A 21,468-nucleotide genomic window follows, 5' to 3' on the forward strand; every position below is an offset into this window, starting at 1 on the left:
CCTCTAAGATATAATCGAGGGCCATTCTCTTCCAAAATGTTCCTGAGGTACAGGGCCAGGCCCAGGACTCATGCCTTGATTCTTCCACTGAAATTCTCCATCCTCTGTAGGCCTTAGGAGGACGGTGTTCATACCATTTCCAAAAGGTCAGACCCATTCCATTAGCCCCGCTTTCCAGTGAGGTAAGTGAACATCTTGCCAAGGGTCACTAGAGAAGCCTGCTGCAGTGCCAGGAACAGAAAACTAGTATCATAGGTTACGCCTACATCCTTGATAGAACCTCATTTGTAAACGGTCCCTATCTCTCCACTTAGGACAGCTATAAAATCAAGCTAATAATGTTTATACTTAGTTTTGGAAGGAGCTTTGAGAGTTAGAAATAAATGCTTGCTCTGCAAATGTGAAGATTTATTTTTCACATGGAGTAATTGCAACTGAGTAAAAATGGGAAGGCGATCAAAAACATTTAGAGGACTTAAGATCACAAATGACTATCACTGACACTTGTTTTCCTAATATTTTAGATGCTTTTGTATATCCTCTAGGGATGCTAATCTATGTCCAAGAAAAAGCTTCGGCATTATGTTACCTAACTTTTTGACGCTTGGCCCCTGATGTGCAGTTCAAAACCTCACGTTAGGCACAGCATTTCTGGCTGTATGAATATTGAATGCCTTTTGCCAACAGGAGAGCAATGGAGTTGCATCAGAACACTGAGCTTGGAGGCAAGGGACCTCTGCTAGGTGGAAATTAATTTTTCAAAGGAGCAAAGTCTCTACTCTTACACAGATTTTGCTGGGATTTAAAGACACTCCTTGTTTTGGGCAGCTACTTCTTCATTTAGGGGAGATTTATCCCAAGTATCTCAGATACAAGAGAGTTGAGATTCTTGCAAAACCCCATTTTATAATAAACCCTGTCTAATAAATACTGGCTCTGGCCTTAAATTTAAAAAGGAGAACTTATTGCTAGAGTTTAAGACTTACTTTCCTTGAAGATGTCCAAAGCGTGAACTGGACATCTTCAAGCCTTGATAGGGCAGAGATGAATGAGAAGGCTGGCTGTCAGCCAGCAAAGCTGACCACAGAAAGAGAGAAGTATGATGCATTATCCCTTGGCCAGCCCATGCCATCCTGACTGCAGGCCATTTTGTAAAAGATGCGTAAGGACAAAGTCACGATTCGGAAGAAGCCGAGGCACTAAAACTCAGCAGCCCGGGAGCACTCCTGCTTTAAATGCCAGCCTCTGAGAACAAACAAGCTCAGCTAGACACAAAATCAATCAGTAGTTAAAATCCATCTTTCCAAAGTTTTTTTTAAGCCCAATATAATAACGGGGTCCAAGAGCTGGCTCTGAGAATGTAATGCTTTAATACAGGGGTCCAGTCTCAGTACTCTGGAAGCAAAGCACTGGCTTACAGAATGGTTAATCCATCTTCCCTCTCTGTCTCTGCTGCCTATAGTTCCTGCTTGTCTGAACTGTCGTATCCTTTCTCCATTATGTAATAGCCTAGAGGTCACACATATTCCTCTGCTTTGAATAATACATCTCCATGAAGGCTTAGTATCTCTGTTTGAAAATTTATTTCTTTCATTTTAATATTTTATCAATTTTGTCCTAAATGGATGACCTTAACGGGTTGCAGTTCATTCCATTTCTTTTCTGCTTAAATATTTTAGAGGTTCCAAAGTACAAACATCATTCATGCAGTGTGTAACAAAAATGCTCAGCTTGAGCTTTGGATTATTTAATTGTAATTGTCAAGCTATTATTAAAATGGATTATTTTTTTCTTCTTGCAATTTCTTCCCTCCACTCCTCCTCCCCATTTCTAACCTTGTTTGTCACATCCTTTATGCTGGTATTTAGCTATACTTCCCAGTGCTTATAGAGGAGCTATGCAATGCATTAGTATCATTACTTGTAAACAGACAGTCAAGAGCCAAAATCACTACGAAATGGGAATAGGCATTGCATTCGGAAAATACCCCAGTAAAATAATTGATCCAGTACTGAATACAGTATTTGGTGTTAGGTACAGGTAGAGCCTTTTGCCCTTTATTTGAAGAAAAAAGAAACAAAGTTGTATTTTATGAGCTGGTACCATCTCAGTGCTGTGAACAATCTGGATTTCATTAAGCTGGGAAAGGGTTGTATTTGAATGGTAAATCACCACAGCATATACGTGTGCAACAGGAAATAAAAGGAGTTAACAAATATTTGGCAGTCTTAGCTGTGAAGTGGGTTGTGCTGTTAGAGCTGTCGTTCGGGGCAGATAAGGTTCTTTGTAAGAGTAGCAGTCCTACTCCTTCTCAAGCCTTTTTAGGTAATTAAATTCTGTCTTCATAAATTTCAGTATCAGTTGGCTATGGCATTCGTGCTTCCTGTCCTGAGCAGCTTCGTGTCACTACAGGCAGCTTCACGCTGACGGTTGCTGAGTTCCTGGTCTTACTGACCCTTCTGATGCATAAAATGCTTTGGGTTATTTAGAAGTGAAAAGCAATAAAAGCTAGTAAGCAAAATTTAATTTCATGATTGTTATTCGGCGCTTATACTATGAGAAAGCAAAACTAAGATATGTGCACTTCACACTGTGGCATTTTTATTAAAAATAGAAATAACAACACTCTGAAGGAATCTGACTCATCTCCTTGAGTGCTTTTAAAACAACTGTAGCTGTTATGTGTTTGCAAATATAAAAATCAGTATACAATCCATTTTTTATATTGAAAGGATTTGATTATTTGAGATGGGTCTGTATTTATGCTGATTTTTACCTTCCTCGTTTTCTTCTATCTTTCTTTTGTTCAGCGCTAGTCTTGCACAACTGTAGCTACATCAGCCGTCTTAGTAAGATGTGGATTCATGTTTCCTTTCTGACGTCCTTGTGTCATGTTACAGTGTCATAACCTGTGTTCTGATTTAGCTATGCAGTTTTCCACATCAGAAAGACACATTAAATCCTTTTCTTTCCCACTAAGTCCCTAACTACCATATTGAGGAAAGCATGAAAGAAATGGCACCACCTCTCTTGCACTGGCTGTAGAATTTTGTTTTACCTTGTGTCATGTCACCACAACATTCAGGTCACTAAAAGCAGGCACCTCTGTGCCTCCATGCAAACAAATGGGGACATCTTGTTTTCAAGTGTGAGTCTTGGGGCTGTGCACAGAGGGGAAAATGAGTTTAAAGTAGTGAATGTATAAGCAGGATGCCTCTTGTTTGCTCCTGGGATGGAGATCTGCATCCTTGGACATCAGTCATTTAGTCCTGTAAGGTGTTTTTATGGCAATCTTCTTTTCCCCAAAACCATAAGATAGGTGTGTTAAAACCAGAGTAAATGCTTTGAATAGTTCTTTAAAGGACACTTGGAACACTTCTTACATATTTTTTGCGCTGTAGAAATAGCTCTCCTGGTTTCTGAAAAAGTTACTGAAGGTAACCAGCATTGCTTCTGTAACTACAGGGGGTTTCTTATTCAGGGGGTGTGGCAGGTGAGGCTATCTTGCCTCAGCAGGGAGTATGTTAATATAATCCTTCAGAAAGTTTTTGCAAATACATCCTCCACATCCCTAATTATATAATTAAAGAGTATAAGCATTGAAAATCCTTCTAAATTCATATTTAAATCCTAAAGGAGCTCCTTAGACTGGAGTATTACACTAGATAGAAAGCTTAGAAATGAATTGTTACTAGGGCCTAATACACTACAACAATTATGAACATGTTCTCTTTATTAACTAAATGTCAGTAATGGTACTGTGAGTAGTGCACCTTGTACTTAAATTTAAAAGCTTTAATATACTTGTAAACTGTATTTCTGGCTAGTAGACAAACAAGACAAAACACGGAAGGGGAAAAAGAGTAGGGTGTACAAGGAGAAGACTAGGAACTGAGGCAAAAGACAAAAAATACTGAGACAGTTCAGTCTGACTCCAGTATCTGCTGTTCAGTAGTAGCCAGGCACAGATACCCCCCAAAAAAACATAAAGGAACCATGGCATTTTTCCAGAAGTAGATTTCCCTGGGAAATGTGTCACTTTGGCCAAAGTGAAAATGCACTGCTACTCTTTACCTCAACAGGGTAAACTTGCTCATGAATAGCAGTATTTTTATGTGACTACAGCTGCTCTTTTAACTTGGATAAAGACCTGAATTTTGTGAGCTAAAGGTTATGAATTCAAATCCCAGTTTCCACTTGCAGATGCATGTATACATTTGGCTGGAAACAATGCTGTCTGTATGTATACAGCCATGGATCATTGCAGCAGCACAAGTCAATTAGCCTTTGTGACACTCCGTTGTCCTGTGAAATAATTTTATGAATACTTCAGGGGATGTTGTCAGAAGGACAGTGCTGAGAACTACAAGACACAAAGGGTAAGGCTAGCAAAATAACCACCTTTGCCTCAGGTTTCCAAACACTTCTGTGTTTACGGACACCTGAACTTCTCTACATTTCTTTGGTCTCTTTTGGGAAATACAAAGGATAACAATTAACCTCTACTTATTACAAACTACAAGAAGCAATAGGAGAGTCTCTAAGGTGGCATGCCTCATTTGAGCTTTCCACTGGTGTCTGCAATGATAGACATGTCATTGAAGTTAAGATAAGTAGAGCCGAGCCTGCTAATTACAATGTATTTTTATAGGCCCCATTTTGCTTTTAAAAGCAATGATACACAGTAGTCTTCCGCTTTGACCTGCAATGTAGGAATCAGACCGGTATAAGATAAATCTCCAGTCATTCTTCAGTGGTTCCGTTTCACTGGAAGCTATCCTGTGAAATAACAAAAGACTGCAGGTGGTTGTTCTCTTTTACCACCGAAATGTTTTTGGGGTCTTTTTACATATTCTATTTCCATCCCTCCCAGAAAAACTAAATTAATCTCTCTTAAGAAATACTGAAATTTTGTAACCTTTTTATTGTTTTAAATTTGCCAGCTGCAAATTAAACAGGCCTCTTGTCTGTTTTTTGTTTGTTTGGGGTTTTTTGCCTTGCCCTTTTTGGAAGGGAAAATGTGTGTATGAGGAAAACTTTTTATTTTCTTTTTAATATGACTTGAAAATTGAAAAAATAACAGGTTATTTGTTTCTAGTTTTAAAATTTGTGTTTTGAGTTTCTTTCTAATGAAAGCATGAGAGTTTTTTTTAACCTCATTGCTCTGTGTTTTGTTTGTTTGTTTTTTTAGCTTATTCCCCCACTGGAGAAGTATGAAAAAACTGCTTTTCTGAATAAAAACAAGTGTAAGTAAAAGAAAGTATCACTTTTTTCTTCAATTATCCCTCCTGACCAATTTTGAAATATAAAAGAAAGTTTTCATTTTACAGAAAGTTTACAGGAAATTATAGTGATTTTTCTTCTGCTCCATCCACTGTGCTTTCCTTCCCTTTTCAATGTTTTTCACTGAAGACTCTATATGTGACATTGCGCATTGTTAGGAGGTGAAATTAATGTAGAGATTAAGTGTTAGACATGTGAGAGGCTTAAAGGAGGGCAACAGATGAGAGTAGAAATAGAAGAAAAGAAAATCATTGAGGGAAAGAGGTCAAGATATAATTGTTTTGTTACTGTTTGATGTGTCTTGGAGAGAAATTGAGACAAAAAATGTAGGATAAAAAAACCCGAAAATCTATGCTAAATCCAAAAAAAGAGTATTTTTTATAAATAGACACCCCCTAGTGTAAAAACTATGCCTTTTCCTGCAGGAGGCTATGAGATTGGCATTGGGCACCGGCCAGCCCCATGCCAGCTGCACCCAGTTCCCCTAGCATCTCACAGAAGTCAAACATTACACTGGGTTGGAACTGGGGAGCCTGACTTTTGAATTAATTCACTTCATGGCTGCTTATACAGGGATCCTATCAACTATCTCCTGCAGCCTCATGGCCTTTCAGACCACCTCTGAGTGCAAAGCTCTTGGCTGCAGTGCTTGCTGTCTGCCACCGCAGCTGTGGTTCTGTCCTGCCAGGCCTCGCTGCAGGCCTGCTTGCTTCTCTCCTTCCCAGGGTTTAGATATCTCCAGCTTCACAGCTTTGGCCTGGCTATTGCTTACTGCTTTAACTGCATATTCCTTGACCAGCTTCATTTCTTGACACTGCTGAAGCAGACGGTGATGTCTAATCCTGGCCCACGTTTCCAACACCTTGAGATTCAATACTTTTCACAGGGAAGTATTACTGCTACCTCTTCAGCTTTTAAAATTTTACTTAAGCAAAGGTGAACTGTAGGTCTTGTATGCTGCACACATGCCACAGTCTAACCATGAATTAAAACCAAAATGTTGTCATTAAAAGCCTAGTATTGTACAAGTTTTGATAATGAATTATATACAGAGAAAAGCAAGGTAATTATTCTATTTGACAGTCCTGTGCAAGCCTCATTTGCAAGGTGTAGTTCAGTTGTGGGCACCAGTTTTGAAAATTACCTCAGTATGTTGGAAAGAGTTCAGCTGACAGGAACAAAAATACCAAAACATTGAAAAATGAGGCCTATGAAGAGAGGGTAAGAAATTTTGGCATGGTCCAGCTAGAAAAAACAAATCTGAAGGGAGACATAATAATTTTAAAAATAACTGAAACGGGACATTATAAGGAAAAGAGGTCCCAGTCTTACCAGTGAAGAAGAACAGGACAAGTCCAGTCTAAACTGTGCATTTAGGTGAAATGTAGCTGGTATGTTAAGGGTAGCTCCGTCTGAGGGCTGTGCCAGAAAAAAACAGGTAGAAGGTTGGATGTTCGGTTGCGGACTTTCTGGTGGCAGACAGTCACTTTCTGTCTTTCAACTCAAGTTGGCGAAGGAAGGCACCAGGAGTTCAGCCTGGGGGGCAGGAGGAGAACAACAGTCATGCCATGGCGTTTTTGGGCTGGTACCCCAAAGTTGTCCCTAGCCAGCAAAATCTAATTACCTAGTTTTCCTTCTTCTGAATCTGCAGGAGACTGAGGCAGTTTTCACTGGAGCTGGCAGGTACAGTTTGACTCTGGCCCCACTTTATTTCTGTAGAACTAGAAGAGGTTGTCAAGGGAGTGCGGAAGTGGCTGTCTTAGGTACGGTTGAGGTGAGATTTGGTATCTCTTTAGTAAGAAGAGTTTAGGAGTAATGAAATCAACTGTGTTGCTTGCAGAAGAAAGTAAGTAACCTACTAACAATCCTGTGTCACTGTATTGATTCTGTTCTTATATTTTCAGTGCTTTGAAGCTGCTATGGTCTGTTGCTTCATTAAGTTACATTTACAGGTTGCCCCTAAACACTGGCTTTTACATAGTCTGCATTTTAACACTCTTTAAGTGCATATTGATATGTTCTGTCCCCTGCACAAACCACAGTCAAAGAAATCCCATTTCTGCAATGGCTAATGAGGTACCAGAGTGGTAAAATAAACAGAAGAAGGAATTACACAGTGTCAGGAAGCTTGACCAAAGAAATGTCACCTTCAGAGCAGCAGCAACTGAGAAATGACCTTTCACTTTATTACAGTGTGCCAAATTTGGCTGGATTTAGACAAGAACCTACAATTACTGAATATTTAAAAGTGTATACTCTTATTCATGAGGAAGCTGAATAGAGTTGGGGGGCTTATGTCATAGAAGCATATATTATGAAAGACGTGTTTGACACACTGACAAGTACCATGACTGAAATGATATTTGAATTATGCAATTAGGTTTTATTAACTATACATATTATTAAGGATTTTTCATTACAGAAGAAAGGACGTCAGGATCCTGGTGATTGTACTGACATCTTGTGCCACTGGGAAAGATGTAGAGAGGCTTCCAAAAGAGCAATATAGTTCCTATTTAATCTTTAAATAAGAAAAAAGGTCAAGGAACCATTGCTGCTATTTTATTTCTCTCAAGTCTTCACCAAGGAGGCATCCCATTTTCATGTGCATTGCCTTAAATTTATACATATTAGTAAAATATAAGTCACTGAAACATTACATACTTTAGAATGAACTTTGCACTGTATTTATAGCAGAACTTACGAAGTGTAGTATGTGCATGTATATGAATCCTCAAAATTATGTAACTACCCTCTGGAGGTTTCTCATTTTAATTCATTTCATTTCTGATATAAAAAAGAGGAAAGAAAACCCTCCAACAGATTACTTCAGATCTCTGTAAGGATGTCATATCCACACAGATATTCACTTATCATGCCAAAGGAAGAAAAAAAAAACGGTGGCACTTGATACTTATAATGTAGTTTAATTTAAAAATTAAATTAATAATTAAAGATAAGTAAATGAAGGTGATCATGCAGAAAATAGTTGGCTCAAGACAGGTAGGGAAAAAAAAACAAACAAGATTGCAAGCACTGATGTATTTACAGGGTTTTCCTCTCTCCTTCTTGAAGTCCACTAGTTATGCTGCAACTTTGGCAAGAAGCTTAATTGGTCCTTAAAATTTTTGCTTCCCTTCCAAACTGGGAGTGACCCTTTCGGAGTAGGTGCAGCCCAGTTCTTCAAATTTCAGATTGCTCAACAGCAACCATACCAGAGCTGGTTCTTTATCATCAGCTTGGTCTGGCTCATTTCAGTAGGTAGAGCAGTACAACCTTACCCTTCTTCAGCCTCCACTTCTGCAACACGCAGAAAGCTACATTAAAAGCATGTTCAATTAGACTCTGGAATTGAGCCTTCAGGATTTAGGAAGTGCCAGTACCAATGCTGCAATACGACCTTATCTCAGTCCCTTGGACATGTATGCCTTATGATAATATTCAGTTATATGATTATTATTTTTTGCAGTGGGATGCAGCAAAGGAACATCGATATTTCAGTGGAAACTCAAGTTCAAGTCTGGGCAGTGGTCAGCAGCATACCAAAGTGTACACAGGTACTCTTGGTCTCTTTAACAAACTTCAGCCCCTGCTTGTGTCACCACCCTCTGTAAGTTGTCACTGTCCCAATCTTGTCACTTTTCCATTCATGGCCTCCTTTCCTGTCCTTTTGCGTAACCTTAACTCCTGAGGCTTCTCATCCTAATCCCAGTCTCTTTATCAAGTCAGACCTAGTTTGTCTTCTGGTTCTCCTTTCAGAGTCTGCCCCTGACATTCTCACTCACTTTTTCACACCCAGGCATATTTTTCCCAATCCATTCCCCATCTTTCTCTGGATGTTGTTTTTGTTCTGTGTTTTAGTTGGACAGATTTCTCTCCTCTACTACATGGATTCCTACAAGTCACTGATGTGACCAGGACCCTGTTTTCACTCCTGGTGTTCAGCAAGCTGAGAGTGGCCATTATAAAGAATGTCCTTTTGAGCTGCCATAGGTGTTGGGGCTGCACTGTGATCATATACTCAACAGTATGTGTTGTCTGGTCAGCCCTCTAAGTTCAAGCATGCAATGAGGTTGGAATTTTCTGAGGTTTTAGGTGTTAAAGTTCTAGCAGTTCTCCCTTGCAAATAAAGATTTTCTGTTCCAGAGCCTGGGAATATAGAATATTTCAAAACAAAAGTGATAAACATGTTTTGTAATATATTTTTTGCAAGTGTCATTCTCAGAACAAGGTAGTCACCTGACATGGAAAATTTCAGCTCTATCACTTAACATTTGGTCAAGTTATAAGAAGCTGAATATAAAATAATAGAGCAGAAAGCAATGAAAAGATGCCATTCTGGATTTGGTCTTGAATGTACGCAACACTTCATTCAAGAAATAATAGTGGGATAGCTGGAGCCACAATATAATCAAACTTAAAATTATAGTGGGAGAGAGCAAGCTAAATAAATTCAGTACACAGATTTTCAGTTTAAGGACAGGGAACTACATAAAAATGAGGCACATTCTCAAAAAAAAACCCCAACCTTATAAGCAGCAGTCTGAAAAGCAAGAAACGTAAAAGCACCCTAAAGGCTGTTAAAAGTTACTGTGCTAGAAACCTAGGCAAAAATTGTGCCACAATTCAAGAAGAAAACAAAGCAGTCCAAAAATCCCCTGCATGGCTCAATGTGAAAATGATGCAGTCCATCAAAAGAAAAAGGAAGGCTTTTAAGAAATGGAAAGCTTGCTCAAATGAGAACAGGAAAGCCAATAAAAATGGCAGGTCAATTTCAAACAAGAAATTAAGAAAGATAAAAATAATTTTAAGAGAGCCTCGCAAAGAATGCTGAAGCTGATAGTAAAGAACTGTAAATACACCAAAAGCAGGAAGCCAGTTGAGGATTAGTGGGACCACGCAATGGCCAAGATGTAGAAGGGGCTGTAGCAGATGAAGGAAGCTCAATGAACTCTTTCAGTTTTTTACAGCGGAAGCTGTCTGGTTCCTAATTCTGATGCATTCTTTGTAGCAGACAAGTCAGAAAAAATAGATCAATTTGAATACTCAGGATGTCTTGGTCCAAATAGACAAGTCAGACGTCAGTAAGTCACCAGGACTGGATAACATCCACCCAAGAGTCCTGAAGGAACTCAAATATGAAATTGCAGAACTGCTGGCCATGATGTGTAACAGAATAACAAAAAGTCACTGTGCTGGAGGGCAGGTGCATGGCCATCTACAAAATTGCCAACTTCCATCTACCAGAAGGGCTCTGGATGGGATCTTGAGAACTACAGACCAGTGAGCCTTACTGTCATTCCTAACATAATGGTAGAGTACCATCTCTAATAATCATAATAATAATAAGGAATAAGATCAGTGAGCACATGGATAAACTTTGCTTGTTGAGAAGGAGTCAGGTTGGCTTTTGTAATGGGAAATCCTGCCTCACTAAGCTGAAGTTCTTTGATGGTGACAATAAGAATATGGATAAAGGGGATACATTGGACGTAATATATTTGGATTTTCAAAATGTCTTTGCCAAGGTTTCAGAGAAGAGAAGAGAATAGTTCCAGTTGGAAAGGGACCTGCATCATCTAGTCCAGTTGCCTAAGGTTATTAAAGAATGTAAACAGCAGTAAGACTGGAGGAAAGGTCCTTGTATGGACTGAAAACTGGACAAAGGACAGGAAGGAAAGAGTAAGGATTAATGGCCATTTCTCAGGCTGCAGAAGAGTCGGCAGTAAGATCCCCCAGGAACTGGCCCTGGGACGAGTTTCATTCAGTATCTTCATCAAAGAGCTGGAGAAGGGAATGAACAGTGAAAACTTCAGGTTTGCACGTGATATTAACCTATTTTGTGTCACAAGTTTTAGTGTAGATAAATGTGATCTAATGAAAAATAATCTAATCCCTACCTACATGATGTTGAACTCAGAACTAAGGTGCTGAACTCCTGAAATCAGAAAAGAGATCTTGGAGTCATTGCTGTCACTTCTCTGAAAAAACACTTCTCTAGCTCAAGGTGCTGTGGCAGCAAAAAAAAAGGAAAAAAAAAAACCAAAACAAACCCAAAAAACCCCAAGGAAAGTACTGAGTACAGAAGAGACATGAAATTTTGTCACCATACAAGGCTGTGATGCACCCACATATTCAGCACTGTATGCAGTTCTGGTTTCCACATCTCAAGAAGGGGGCAGTGGAATTAAAGAAGATACAGAGAAGGTCAGTCAAAATGCTTGTGATGATGGAGCAACAGCCTTGTGAGGAGAGACTAAAAAAGCTGATATTCTTCACTTTGGAGAGAAGGGTGAGGGCAGACGTGATAAAGGTTCACCAAATCACAGATGTGACGGATTAGCTAAATCTTACCAGTATCAGAAAGCTCAGAAAGGAATTAGACAACTTCATGGACATAAAAGGATACTAGAATGACTACATGGGAAGGTAACCTCTAAAATCTCTACAACAGGGATGCTGGAGCAGTACAAGGGGAATGCATTGCCAATAGTTGCCAAATTCACATGCTCTCCCTAAATAGCTTTTCCTTTTGTTGTTATCCCCACTGGGTTCTCCATTGTGGGCCAGGCATTAGCCAAACCCCCACAAAACTGCCCAGAGAGAAAGATCTAAGGGAAAAGTAAATAAAGGAGAAAAAACCCAAAAGTCTTTGAGGATGCAAAAACAACTCATGGCACAACAGCTAAAAAAAGGAAAGGGGTATGAGGGTCAGAGTATCAATAATATATAGATAGGGAAGTGGAGGGAAACACAGAGGAAAGCACCCAGGTGTGCCTACTGCTCCCTGAAGAGCTCCAGGGATAAAAAAATGGGAACAGTTGCCAGAACATCCCCTCCTCCCCATTCTTTTTCCTGCTGTCAGAGACACAATACCAGGCTGGATGGATCATTGGTCTTACCCCAGAGGGTGTTTCTTATGTTTGAATGGTCTTTTATTGGAGGCATTCTTGGCCATCTTAGAATTCAAGAGAAAGAGTTGTGACAGGTTCTACAGAGGCTTACTGTACAATTTGTTTCTGTGTTAAAAAACTTTAAAGCACAGTCTCAGTTTCCAACTGAAAGAAAAGTATAGGGTAATGGATAGAAGACAAGCAATACATGGAAGAAACTGCTAAGGGAAATATTTAGGATGGATATAAGAATGTAAATCTGTATCTTACATAAATCAGTGCTTTTTAATCCTTTTTTATTTCCAGTGTAGGTGTATTGCAAATTTAACCTACTTATTCTAAGTTTGCTTCTTTGAATTTCCTTTTGCACATCCCTTAGTTCTCTCTGAGTTCTGCAGACCACAGCTTGATAACCACTACAGAAAAGATATCATCTTGGAAGTTACCCATTTCTAGATTCTTTCTGCAAAGTAAGAGCAAATCTGCATGGAGACTGACCAGATTATAATACCAATGATCACACTGTAATAATATTTCTTTTGCAGAGCTGAGTAATTGTACAATGTATAGCTGACTTGGGGGCTTAAGTTTTTAGGCAGATGCTCATCTGTTTAAAAAAGCAGAAGAAAGGCTCCAAATATTATATATGACCTCCCCCATGGTGCATCTGTTCAGCTCAGACTTGCAAGGCACTGGGTGGTCATCATTTGTGAAAGGCAGTTGGTCGTGGTTTAACCCCAGCCAGCAACTAAGCACCACACAGCCACTCGCTCACTTTCCCCCACCCCCAGTGGGATAGGGGAGAGAAATGGAAGGGTAAAAGTGAGAAAACTTGTGGGTTGAGATAAGAACAGTTTAATAATTGAAGTAAAATAAAATTGAATAGTAGTAGTAGTAGTAGTAGTAGTAGTAATAATAGTGATAATAATAATACAATAATAATAATATACAAAGCAAGTGATACACAATACAATTGCTCACCATCCACTGACTGATGCCCATCCCATCCCCGAGCAGTGATCGCTGCCCCCTGGCCAACTCCCCCAGTTTATATACTGGGCATGACGCCATACGGGATGGCAGAGCCCTTTGGCCAGTCTGGGTCAGCTGTCCTGGCTGTGCCCCCTCCCAGCTTCTTGTGCACTGGGCAGGGCAGGGGAAGCTGAAAAGTCCTTGACCGGTGTAAGCACTGCTTAGCCACAACTAAACCATCAGTGTGTTATCAACATTATTCTCATCTTAAATCCAAAAGACAGCACTATATCAGCTACTAGGAAGAAAATTAAGTCTATCCCAGGTGAAACCAGGACAGGGTCACAAACCAAAACAAAATCCTAGACGGAGAGGCTTACATGTCAGGAAGTAGTTTTGTATTTTTTTGTTTCTCTAGGGCCTAATAAGGATAACTGTGCTTATCCTTCTTTGTGATTCCGAGGCGCTACTGTACTGAAATAAGGAATGCATCTGTTTCTCTTTCTCTGATACCAATCAAATGCCACATTGTGAAACAGATCTTCAGCTACAATAAATCAGCACAGGTCCATTAAAGACAATTTCATTTACAGGGAGTGAGAAATTGGTGCTGTATTTTGTATGTGAGAAATAAATGAAGTTGATTAAAAAAAAAAACCAAACAAAAAACAAACCAACAACCACACCCAACCCTCTATCTTTTGCTATCTAACAATTATGCAAATATTTCTGATAAAACAATAGAAGATTGCTGGAGAGCATTTGGTGAAGAGAAGAATTAGATACTAATTTGACTCTAAAGTTAAATTACATGAATACATGCCACACATTAATTATTTTACATCACCCACCTTCCCCTGACTAGAGCATGTAGGCCTGATTGTGACAGTACTAACATATGTATCATCATGTATCAGTCCTATTAAGAGAGTAAGAAAGAGAGATCCAGTTAGGCTATTTTTTCATCTTAATACCACTGCCTTATCACTTTATAATTTTGAAATTAAAACCTTTTAAGAGAAACAATACCACACTGCTAGAATAAAGCTTTCCAAAACTTCATGATCCTGATTCCCATCTGCCTCACCCCTTCTGTAGTCATTTTGGCCCTGCAAAACGTTGCGATGTTAATCTGGTAAAACATTATACCTTCTTTGTATAAGCGCTAGTGCCCCCACCAAGATAAGATGGTAAAATCAGGTCCAGTGGGCCTAGTTGCTTCTATTATACATTGAAAAGCGGGCGTGTGCGTGTGTGTGTGTACACCTATAACTGATACAGTACAACTTTTGAACACTTAAGTCAAGATTGTAAACTGGGGGGGACATTCTGCCCCTTTTTCTTCTATCCTTGCCACTCCGACTCTTAACTCTTTTGTTTCCTTTCTTTCCATCACTTTTATTTTCATTCTCTATGCTTATTTTTCTCTTCCTTTTTCTTTCTCCATAGCTATCCTGCTGTTACCCCTTAATATTCCAGTTGTTCAGAGTTATTAAAAAAATGGCCAGTATACTCACTATTACATCTCCAATCAATTTCATTTAGGACCCAACTGTGATCACCACTGAATCTGAACACCCCTTTGCCTTATGAGGGCTAAGGAATACAGCACAACCCTGCATGACTAAAGGTATTGTAATCTGGACTTTTGTGTTTAAACAATTATTTTAAAGATTTTTCAGATCAATTAATTCGTCATTTGAATTGTAATTTGTGTGTGAAATTTTATGGACTGAAAATGGGTAAGACACAAAGCATGACTGCTTCAGAGGACTAATTGTTCACAGCCCTCACCTATCTTTCATACATCAGCGTGCACCTTTTCTAATTAAATATGTGAAATTCCTTTGAATTAACACGGGCCAGATACACATCCTGGTAAGTGAGATAACCTGGGACTTCTGGAATCCAGAGAGTTTTTTTGTACATGCTACTGACTGGACTGCTACTATTTAGCTTCCTGAACCCTTTTTCAAAGTACATATTCTTTTATTTGACTCACCCCAAAAAGCACCTTGGTTTTACATAAGCTTGAGCGTAATTCATTGGCCATGGGAAGCCGTGAGGCAGGCTGATACAGAGAGGCTGGAACAGAACTGGCCAGTCTGTGCCTCTTGAGCTGCATGCGGCTCTCTAAATATTTAAGTACAACTCCTGTGCTGGCTGGCACGAGGGCTGTGGCATAATCCCTGCTCTCAGAAGCTGTGAGTCAGTGAGAGCCTTCGAGGCCAATATTAGTGGATTGTCCTGGCCTCTGCCTGTCTAGCTGAGCCCCGTTCCTCAGGCGAGCTCTGCAAGGCCATGTCATCACCAGCCTCTCTGAACTGTTCCCATAGCCTCATTGCTCCAGAGCAGGATAGGCGTCTTGAGGCCTTCAACACAGTGACGTTTTTGATGAGGTGTTTGGACGGCTGAGGAGATCAGACATTATAGGAAAAGACTGTGAAATAGTCTGATAGGTTATGTTGTTAAATTATATCTTTTCTTCAACCACAGTAAATTTTTTCCAAGCCATATGATCCTCAAATTACCAATACAAATGGGAATACAATTAATAGTGGTGCCATATCTTTATAGGGAGCATCACATTTTTGTGCCAGGAAGGCATACCGTTTATTCTATTAAACTGAGCAAAAGTCTTCTCCTGGGCCTCGTCTTCTCTGTATGGTGCCATCTTTTCAGGAATACATCATCATCAGAGTGCTTTGTCCCAGTGATGTATTACACTAATACATCGGGTGCTTTAATGATATATTAGTGTAATACCTTATCAGAGTGATGCATACCGATGATCTACTACTGAAAAGGTGGTGCCATTCAGGAATGAAAGAATTCATGGACATATTCAGTATAATTACACAGATAAAAGCCAACATACATTACACTGGAAGCTGCTTTCATGGAACCAAGAACACCAGTGTTATGCTAGCCTGTTCGGTGCCATTTTCTACTGCCATTGCACTAGGTTTGTAATGCTGAGGTTGTTACATCTCTTTTAAACCTTTTAAATATACTAAGAGCAACTACCATTAACCTTGGGTCACTGTGAAGCAGACTGTATCCAGTTACATTATTTTTACTATATAGTAATACAGTACTTACTTACCCGTAACCATACGAAACCAAGTAACATTAACCTCCAAATAGTCTGAAGAACATATCATATCTCATTATAATAATCTGGGCTTCATCCTTTGCTTGACTTTAATTATTGTCCATTCTCAAACATTTTCAATTACATGACAGTTGAACTTCAGCCTGTCATTAACTGTAGGCCTCTTTAATCTCAGCCTTTACCATTTCCTTTACCATTACATTTTTTTCATTACTTTAGCCACTGAAAAACAGATGAAGTCAGTCTGATTGACATTGTTTTGTGTAGCATGTTAATTAAACATTTCAAAACACCATCCAGAGACTGTGGCAAAAAACAAGTTCTACTCTCTGGTTTCTAAACTTTCACTGCAAAAAAAGGGTAAAAAATGTAAACCAATAATATAAAACCCTTGAAACGCAAAGCTTTTTCCCCTCTGCCTTAACTTCCTCTCTAACTGGGTCCAACCTAAAGAGAATCAGAACCACATTTTGTCTTGTGGTAATTTAACTGAGGTATAAAGTATTGATTAGCTTATTTACATTTCCTCTAAATATGTTTTACACCAAAGTGTGACGAATGTTGCTTAGTGGAACGCTAAGGCATCCAACTTGTTTCAGTTCATCAGAGCAGGGAAAGGTGTGTAGGTACCTCTAGAATTTTTGCCAAATAATCCAACACAAAACAATCAGTAACACAAATGAGGGAGAAAAGGGCAGGCAAAGTATTTATAGTACGAAAATACTGGATTTTTTTCCTCTTTACTTTCTCCTCTGTTATCTTCAGCTTCATTGCTAGTGACATGTATCATTTTAATTTGCAGAGAGTTGCTAAAGCAACTTTCAGGAATGTATTTAGTCAGGTGGTAAACTGAATTCACAGAAGCTGTAAATGGGGATACAGTATGATGGATGCAGAAAATCCTACTCTACAGTCCTGCTCCTCCAAGGTCACTCAGCTGACCTGTGACCTTCCAGTTTGGAAACTGCTGACCCGGATCTTTCTCCTGCCCCTGGGGGGGATGAAGGAGCAGAAGTCGTCTTTGTAAGAACCTGATGCAAGTAAACTGCTCTCATCGGTAGAGCAAGACTGAGTAGAATAGCTTGTCTAAGTGTTATGGAACGGCTACAGCAGAAGGTGGCGTAACAGGTTGCAGTAGAGGGTGAGTTCTGTGGCTGTGCAAATGAGGCAGCAAGATACAGATCAGTGCAGAACTCCTGGGGCAGCAAGTGGCAGTGGCACTGGTGGGGGCCTTTCTGTCAGAAGGCTTATCACAGCCAAAGTAAGCCTTGGCTCGTAAAGTGTCAGGGTCTGAGGGGAGGTTGCTATAGCTGAGTGTCCCAGTCATCATCCTGTGAAACACTTTGGGTTTGGTTTTATTTTGGTTTTTTTTAATACTATAATCTCACTTATAATCTGGGAATTCATGGGTGGGGCTGTGCTACCTGATCTCTGTCAGAGGTGGAAGCAGCCTGCCAGTACAGCAGTGCAGGAAGTATGGCTGCAGTGAGAAGAGGGTCCTTCAGCAAGAAACAGTGACAGATTTATTCTGATCAAGAAACCTGCAAGTTACCCAATTGCATCTTGGGGGGGTGGAGGGGGAAAGGCATCCTCTTCAACTGGCCTGAGAAACCCTAAACCTCAGTAGGACTGACCTCCAGGGCCAGGCTAGAAATCAATATTTTACTCCAAAGTATAACTGCTCAAGTCACTGTACTAGGATATTTCCAACCTTTCCTGCTCTTCTTATCTGAGGAAACTGGATGTTTCACTGAGTATTTACTAGGATTCATCAGTCCTGAAAATCTACTGGATCTGGCAGCTGAAGTTTCTGTAGTGTTGGCCTCCCGGTTGTGGTGGGTCTAGTATGTTCCTTGTAGAAGCCTGAACTACGACAGAAGCCTTCCAAAGCATTATTAGCAAACATCGCAACTGTTAATTCTGATAAACTGCAGGTGAGCAAATAGGCCTCTGTGTAACTTGCCTTCTGTGCTGAGTAGTTGGAAGGGACAGATTTGGTATGGGAAGAGAGACTAGCAGGTGGGCTTCTGATGCTGTTGCTCTTCTTGTGTACATACAGAGCTTATGCAATAACATACACATTAATAGCTCGTGATATGTAATATATTTAGGGTCACAACAGTAAGCTGGGGGGTGTGTTAGTCTTTTCTTAAGAGATGGGGATCTGCACGGAGAAAGAGAATAGAGTGAAATGCTTAATGATGTACAACTGCCTAGGGGACTGCAGGCAAAGTGTGTGGTCTTACCCGGCATGGCTTTAATGGTCATTCAGTTGCAGGCAGCCCTTTTTTTCTGCTTTAGAGGTGCAGTTTGTGGGGCCTTTGGAAACCCATCTGAATGATGAGTGACTTTGGGGTTAATTTTAGCAACATCTGTTGTCCAATCTTGTTCACTGTGTCCTACACAAATGCTTTTGCTAGTGTGGTGCAGAAAAGGAGGAATGACAGACAAGGTGGGTGGCAATTGCTTACATTTGCTCAAACTGTACTGCTACTGAATGTCAAACCATGCCATGTCACTAGGCTGTGTCAGATTATGTGTGATGGCTTAGGACACAGCACTCCTGTTAGTTAAATGGCATTCCTTTTAGTTGAATGATAGATTGATAATTGATTTTTAAGAGTTAGAGTTTGCCTTTAAACTAGGTTTAGGGACATACAAATTTGATGTTTTGGGCTGAACCAGTCTTTCAGTTCCCTCTGTAGTCCATGGAGAGAGGAAGGCTTCTCCAGAGAAATTAATCCTACCTTCCACAGGATGGGGAACAATTGCCAGCTGGTACTGCTTAACTCTCTCTTTTGACAACAGGTAACCTAGAAATCTAGGTTACATTAAATGACTATCTCTCTATCATAGTGAAGATGAGCAGAATTTGCATTTGCTATCTACTGCCTAAAACTCCCCAAGGCTGGTATCTTCCATTAATTTCAAAAAACTTTGAAGCAAAACCTGACACTGCCATGTGTCTGAAACTCTGTAAGCCCACAAAGTGGCTAAATTAGCTGGAACTGGTTTGAGAGGGGAGAACTGTGAGGTGACACACAACCTCTGACAGCTTACCTGTATTCCTCTGGTACAGGCTGCTATCTACACAGCACAGTCCCCAGCAAAAGCTTAGCATATCACACTATGTTTTGTACTTTTTAAAATAGAAAAAAAGCACCTAAAACAATAAGATTGCAAATCTGAACTGGAAAATGGTAAGGCAGAAAGTGAAATCAACAGAACAGAAGCAGAAAGAGGGGGTGCCAGGGCATCAGAAATGGGTCAGCAACCACTTAATCTGGATCAGGAGCAGCTGGCTGAGTTTTCCTGACTGTGTCTTAACACCTGGACTGCAAAATGCAGTGGCTAAGGTGAAGGTATATGATTAATTCTGCTGACTCTGTCATGGGAAAATTGACTTCTGGCAAAGGGATGGAAAGAGCCGTTGGGGGCAGTAAAGTGGCTCAAGCCTTGGAACAATTTGCTGTGGTTCATGAGAGCTAGAATCCTGAGCCTCTACAAGCAAAACCCCGGCTATGAGCAGATCAGTGAGGATTTTGTTATTGATTGAATTGGGACCAGGATTCCACTGTAATTAGTAATTATGGCAAATGTGCAACAGTTGTGCTGCTGCTTAGAGCTGAACTGTTGACTTCTGGGGTTTCTTTGTCACTGATAGAAGCTGGTTCCTTCCCTCTCCCAGCTTTTCAGCATGGGAAGCAGGGCTCATAAATGCTACTTGCTTTTAAAATGCGTGACTTAAAAAGTAGGATTTGGCTGATGAGGATGGATGCATGGAAGGACTATTTGAGCAACTGAATGGTGAGTTCTTTCCTCTTCAGGCCCTCAGGCACTGCTCACTGATCTAAGTGTGTTAAATAACTGCATAAAATATTTGTGGCTATGTACTCAGGTACAGCAGAAAAACCTCATTTTACAAAAAAAAAAAAAAAAAAAAAAAAAAAAAGAGGAACTTGTAGCAGAAAAGGGTCTTTCTGTAAAATGCCGGTACTATGTCAGCGGTAATACAGTCATTCTCGTCTCATGTTGACATGATAGCCGTTTCTGTTTATAGATACTTCTTGGGGAGATTTTTTTTTTTGCAGAATGGCTCTCTTCTCTTTCCAGTTTAGCTGGTCTCCAGAGAGCTGTGATAGTCAGTAAGAGATATATGAGCCTAGAAAACAAGTTCACAGAACTGATGGCTTCATCAGGACAATTGAAAAGAAACTGTTAAAATTTGAGGTCATGCCTATTAAGAAGTCTGAGGAAAAGCTGTTTCTCATTTGGAAAAAAATACTGTTTGGGAAAAGTGTGCAGAGGATTGTTGATTTATCAGAAGTCAGTTTTCTCTAGCAGTGTTGACTTAGCTGACCAGCTGAATACCCCAAACCAAGTTATATATGTACTGGCTAGTTGGCCCATCCTCTAAAGCAGAACAGGAACATACTTGGTAGGATTTTAATATCAGGATTTGATCCACATTTTTCCCTAACACCCACTCCTGAAAAAAAAAAAAAAAATGTTGAGGTGTTCCACAAAAGGAGAGGAAAAATAATACTTTGATCAGCTGCACCTGTAAGTCTTGGTCACTGGATAAGCAGCCTGATTGCCACCTGAGTCTGTGTGGGAATGACAGCTGGAATGCATTGTCTTCTGGCCTGCATGGTTTCCATCAGAAGGAAACTCTGATGCATGGAGGGGCAGAGAGACTGGTGACTAGGAGAACTTCCCTGCAGTGAAGATGCAGTCTGAGACAGACTGACAGCACAATCCTGTTGTTTCAGCTCCTTAGCATTTGTCCTATATTTTTACAAGATGTTTCCATCAAACACCCAGGAAAGATTATTACTATTTCTCTTCTACAGAAATAAACTGAACTATTGAAAGTGGTGGTGGGGAAGATACAATGAGTTACCCCACAGTTCTATCTGCCCAGACCATGTTCAGGGGCTAGTGTTCAACATTTGTTCCAAAAAAAAAAACAAACCAAAAAACCCAAACCTACCCAGCCTTCTTCCCCCCCAACTTAAACCTTACCTACATTTAAGACTGCGATTAGGGAAAAAAGCCTCAGCTGCTATCTAGCTCTGGAAGCACCTAAACTTAGCTTTCATTGTTAAAAGTTTTCCAGATTCAAACCGAAACTGAACCATGGTACGCAGTTTCACCAGTGATTGTAGTTTAGCCTGATCTGAACCAAGAACATGTCCACCAGCC

At 40.0% G+C, this 21,468-nt stretch overlaps 1 protein-coding gene across 7 annotated transcripts in view; it reads left to right on the forward strand.

The window, feature by feature from the left end:
• The first annotated feature begins 19,982 nt into the window (after positions 1–19,982).
• ZNF827 (zinc finger protein 827) overlaps positions 19,983–21,468 on the forward strand; it is a 121,890-nt gene continuing 120,404 nt past the window's right edge. For all 7 annotated transcript variants that reach the window (XR_015699583.1, XR_015699581.1, XR_015699582.1 and 4 more), the window contains exon 1: positions 19,983–20,070. Coding sequence is in view for 4 of the 7 variants with exons in the window: in XM_087735963.1 (XP_087592089.1) it covers positions 20,043–20,070 (28 nt within the window). In the remaining 3 variants the exon portion in view is untranslated. The remainder of the gene's footprint in view (positions 20,071–21,468) is intronic.

This window comes from Nipponia nippon, unplaced genomic scaffold (assembly GCF_047370975.1).
Source record: "Nipponia nippon isolate SJK-2023a ecotype South Korea unplaced genomic scaffold, ASM4737097v1 scaffold_6, whole genome shotgun sequence".
Taxonomy (NCBI): domain Eukaryota; kingdom Metazoa; phylum Chordata; class Aves; order Pelecaniformes; family Threskiornithidae; genus Nipponia; species Nipponia nippon.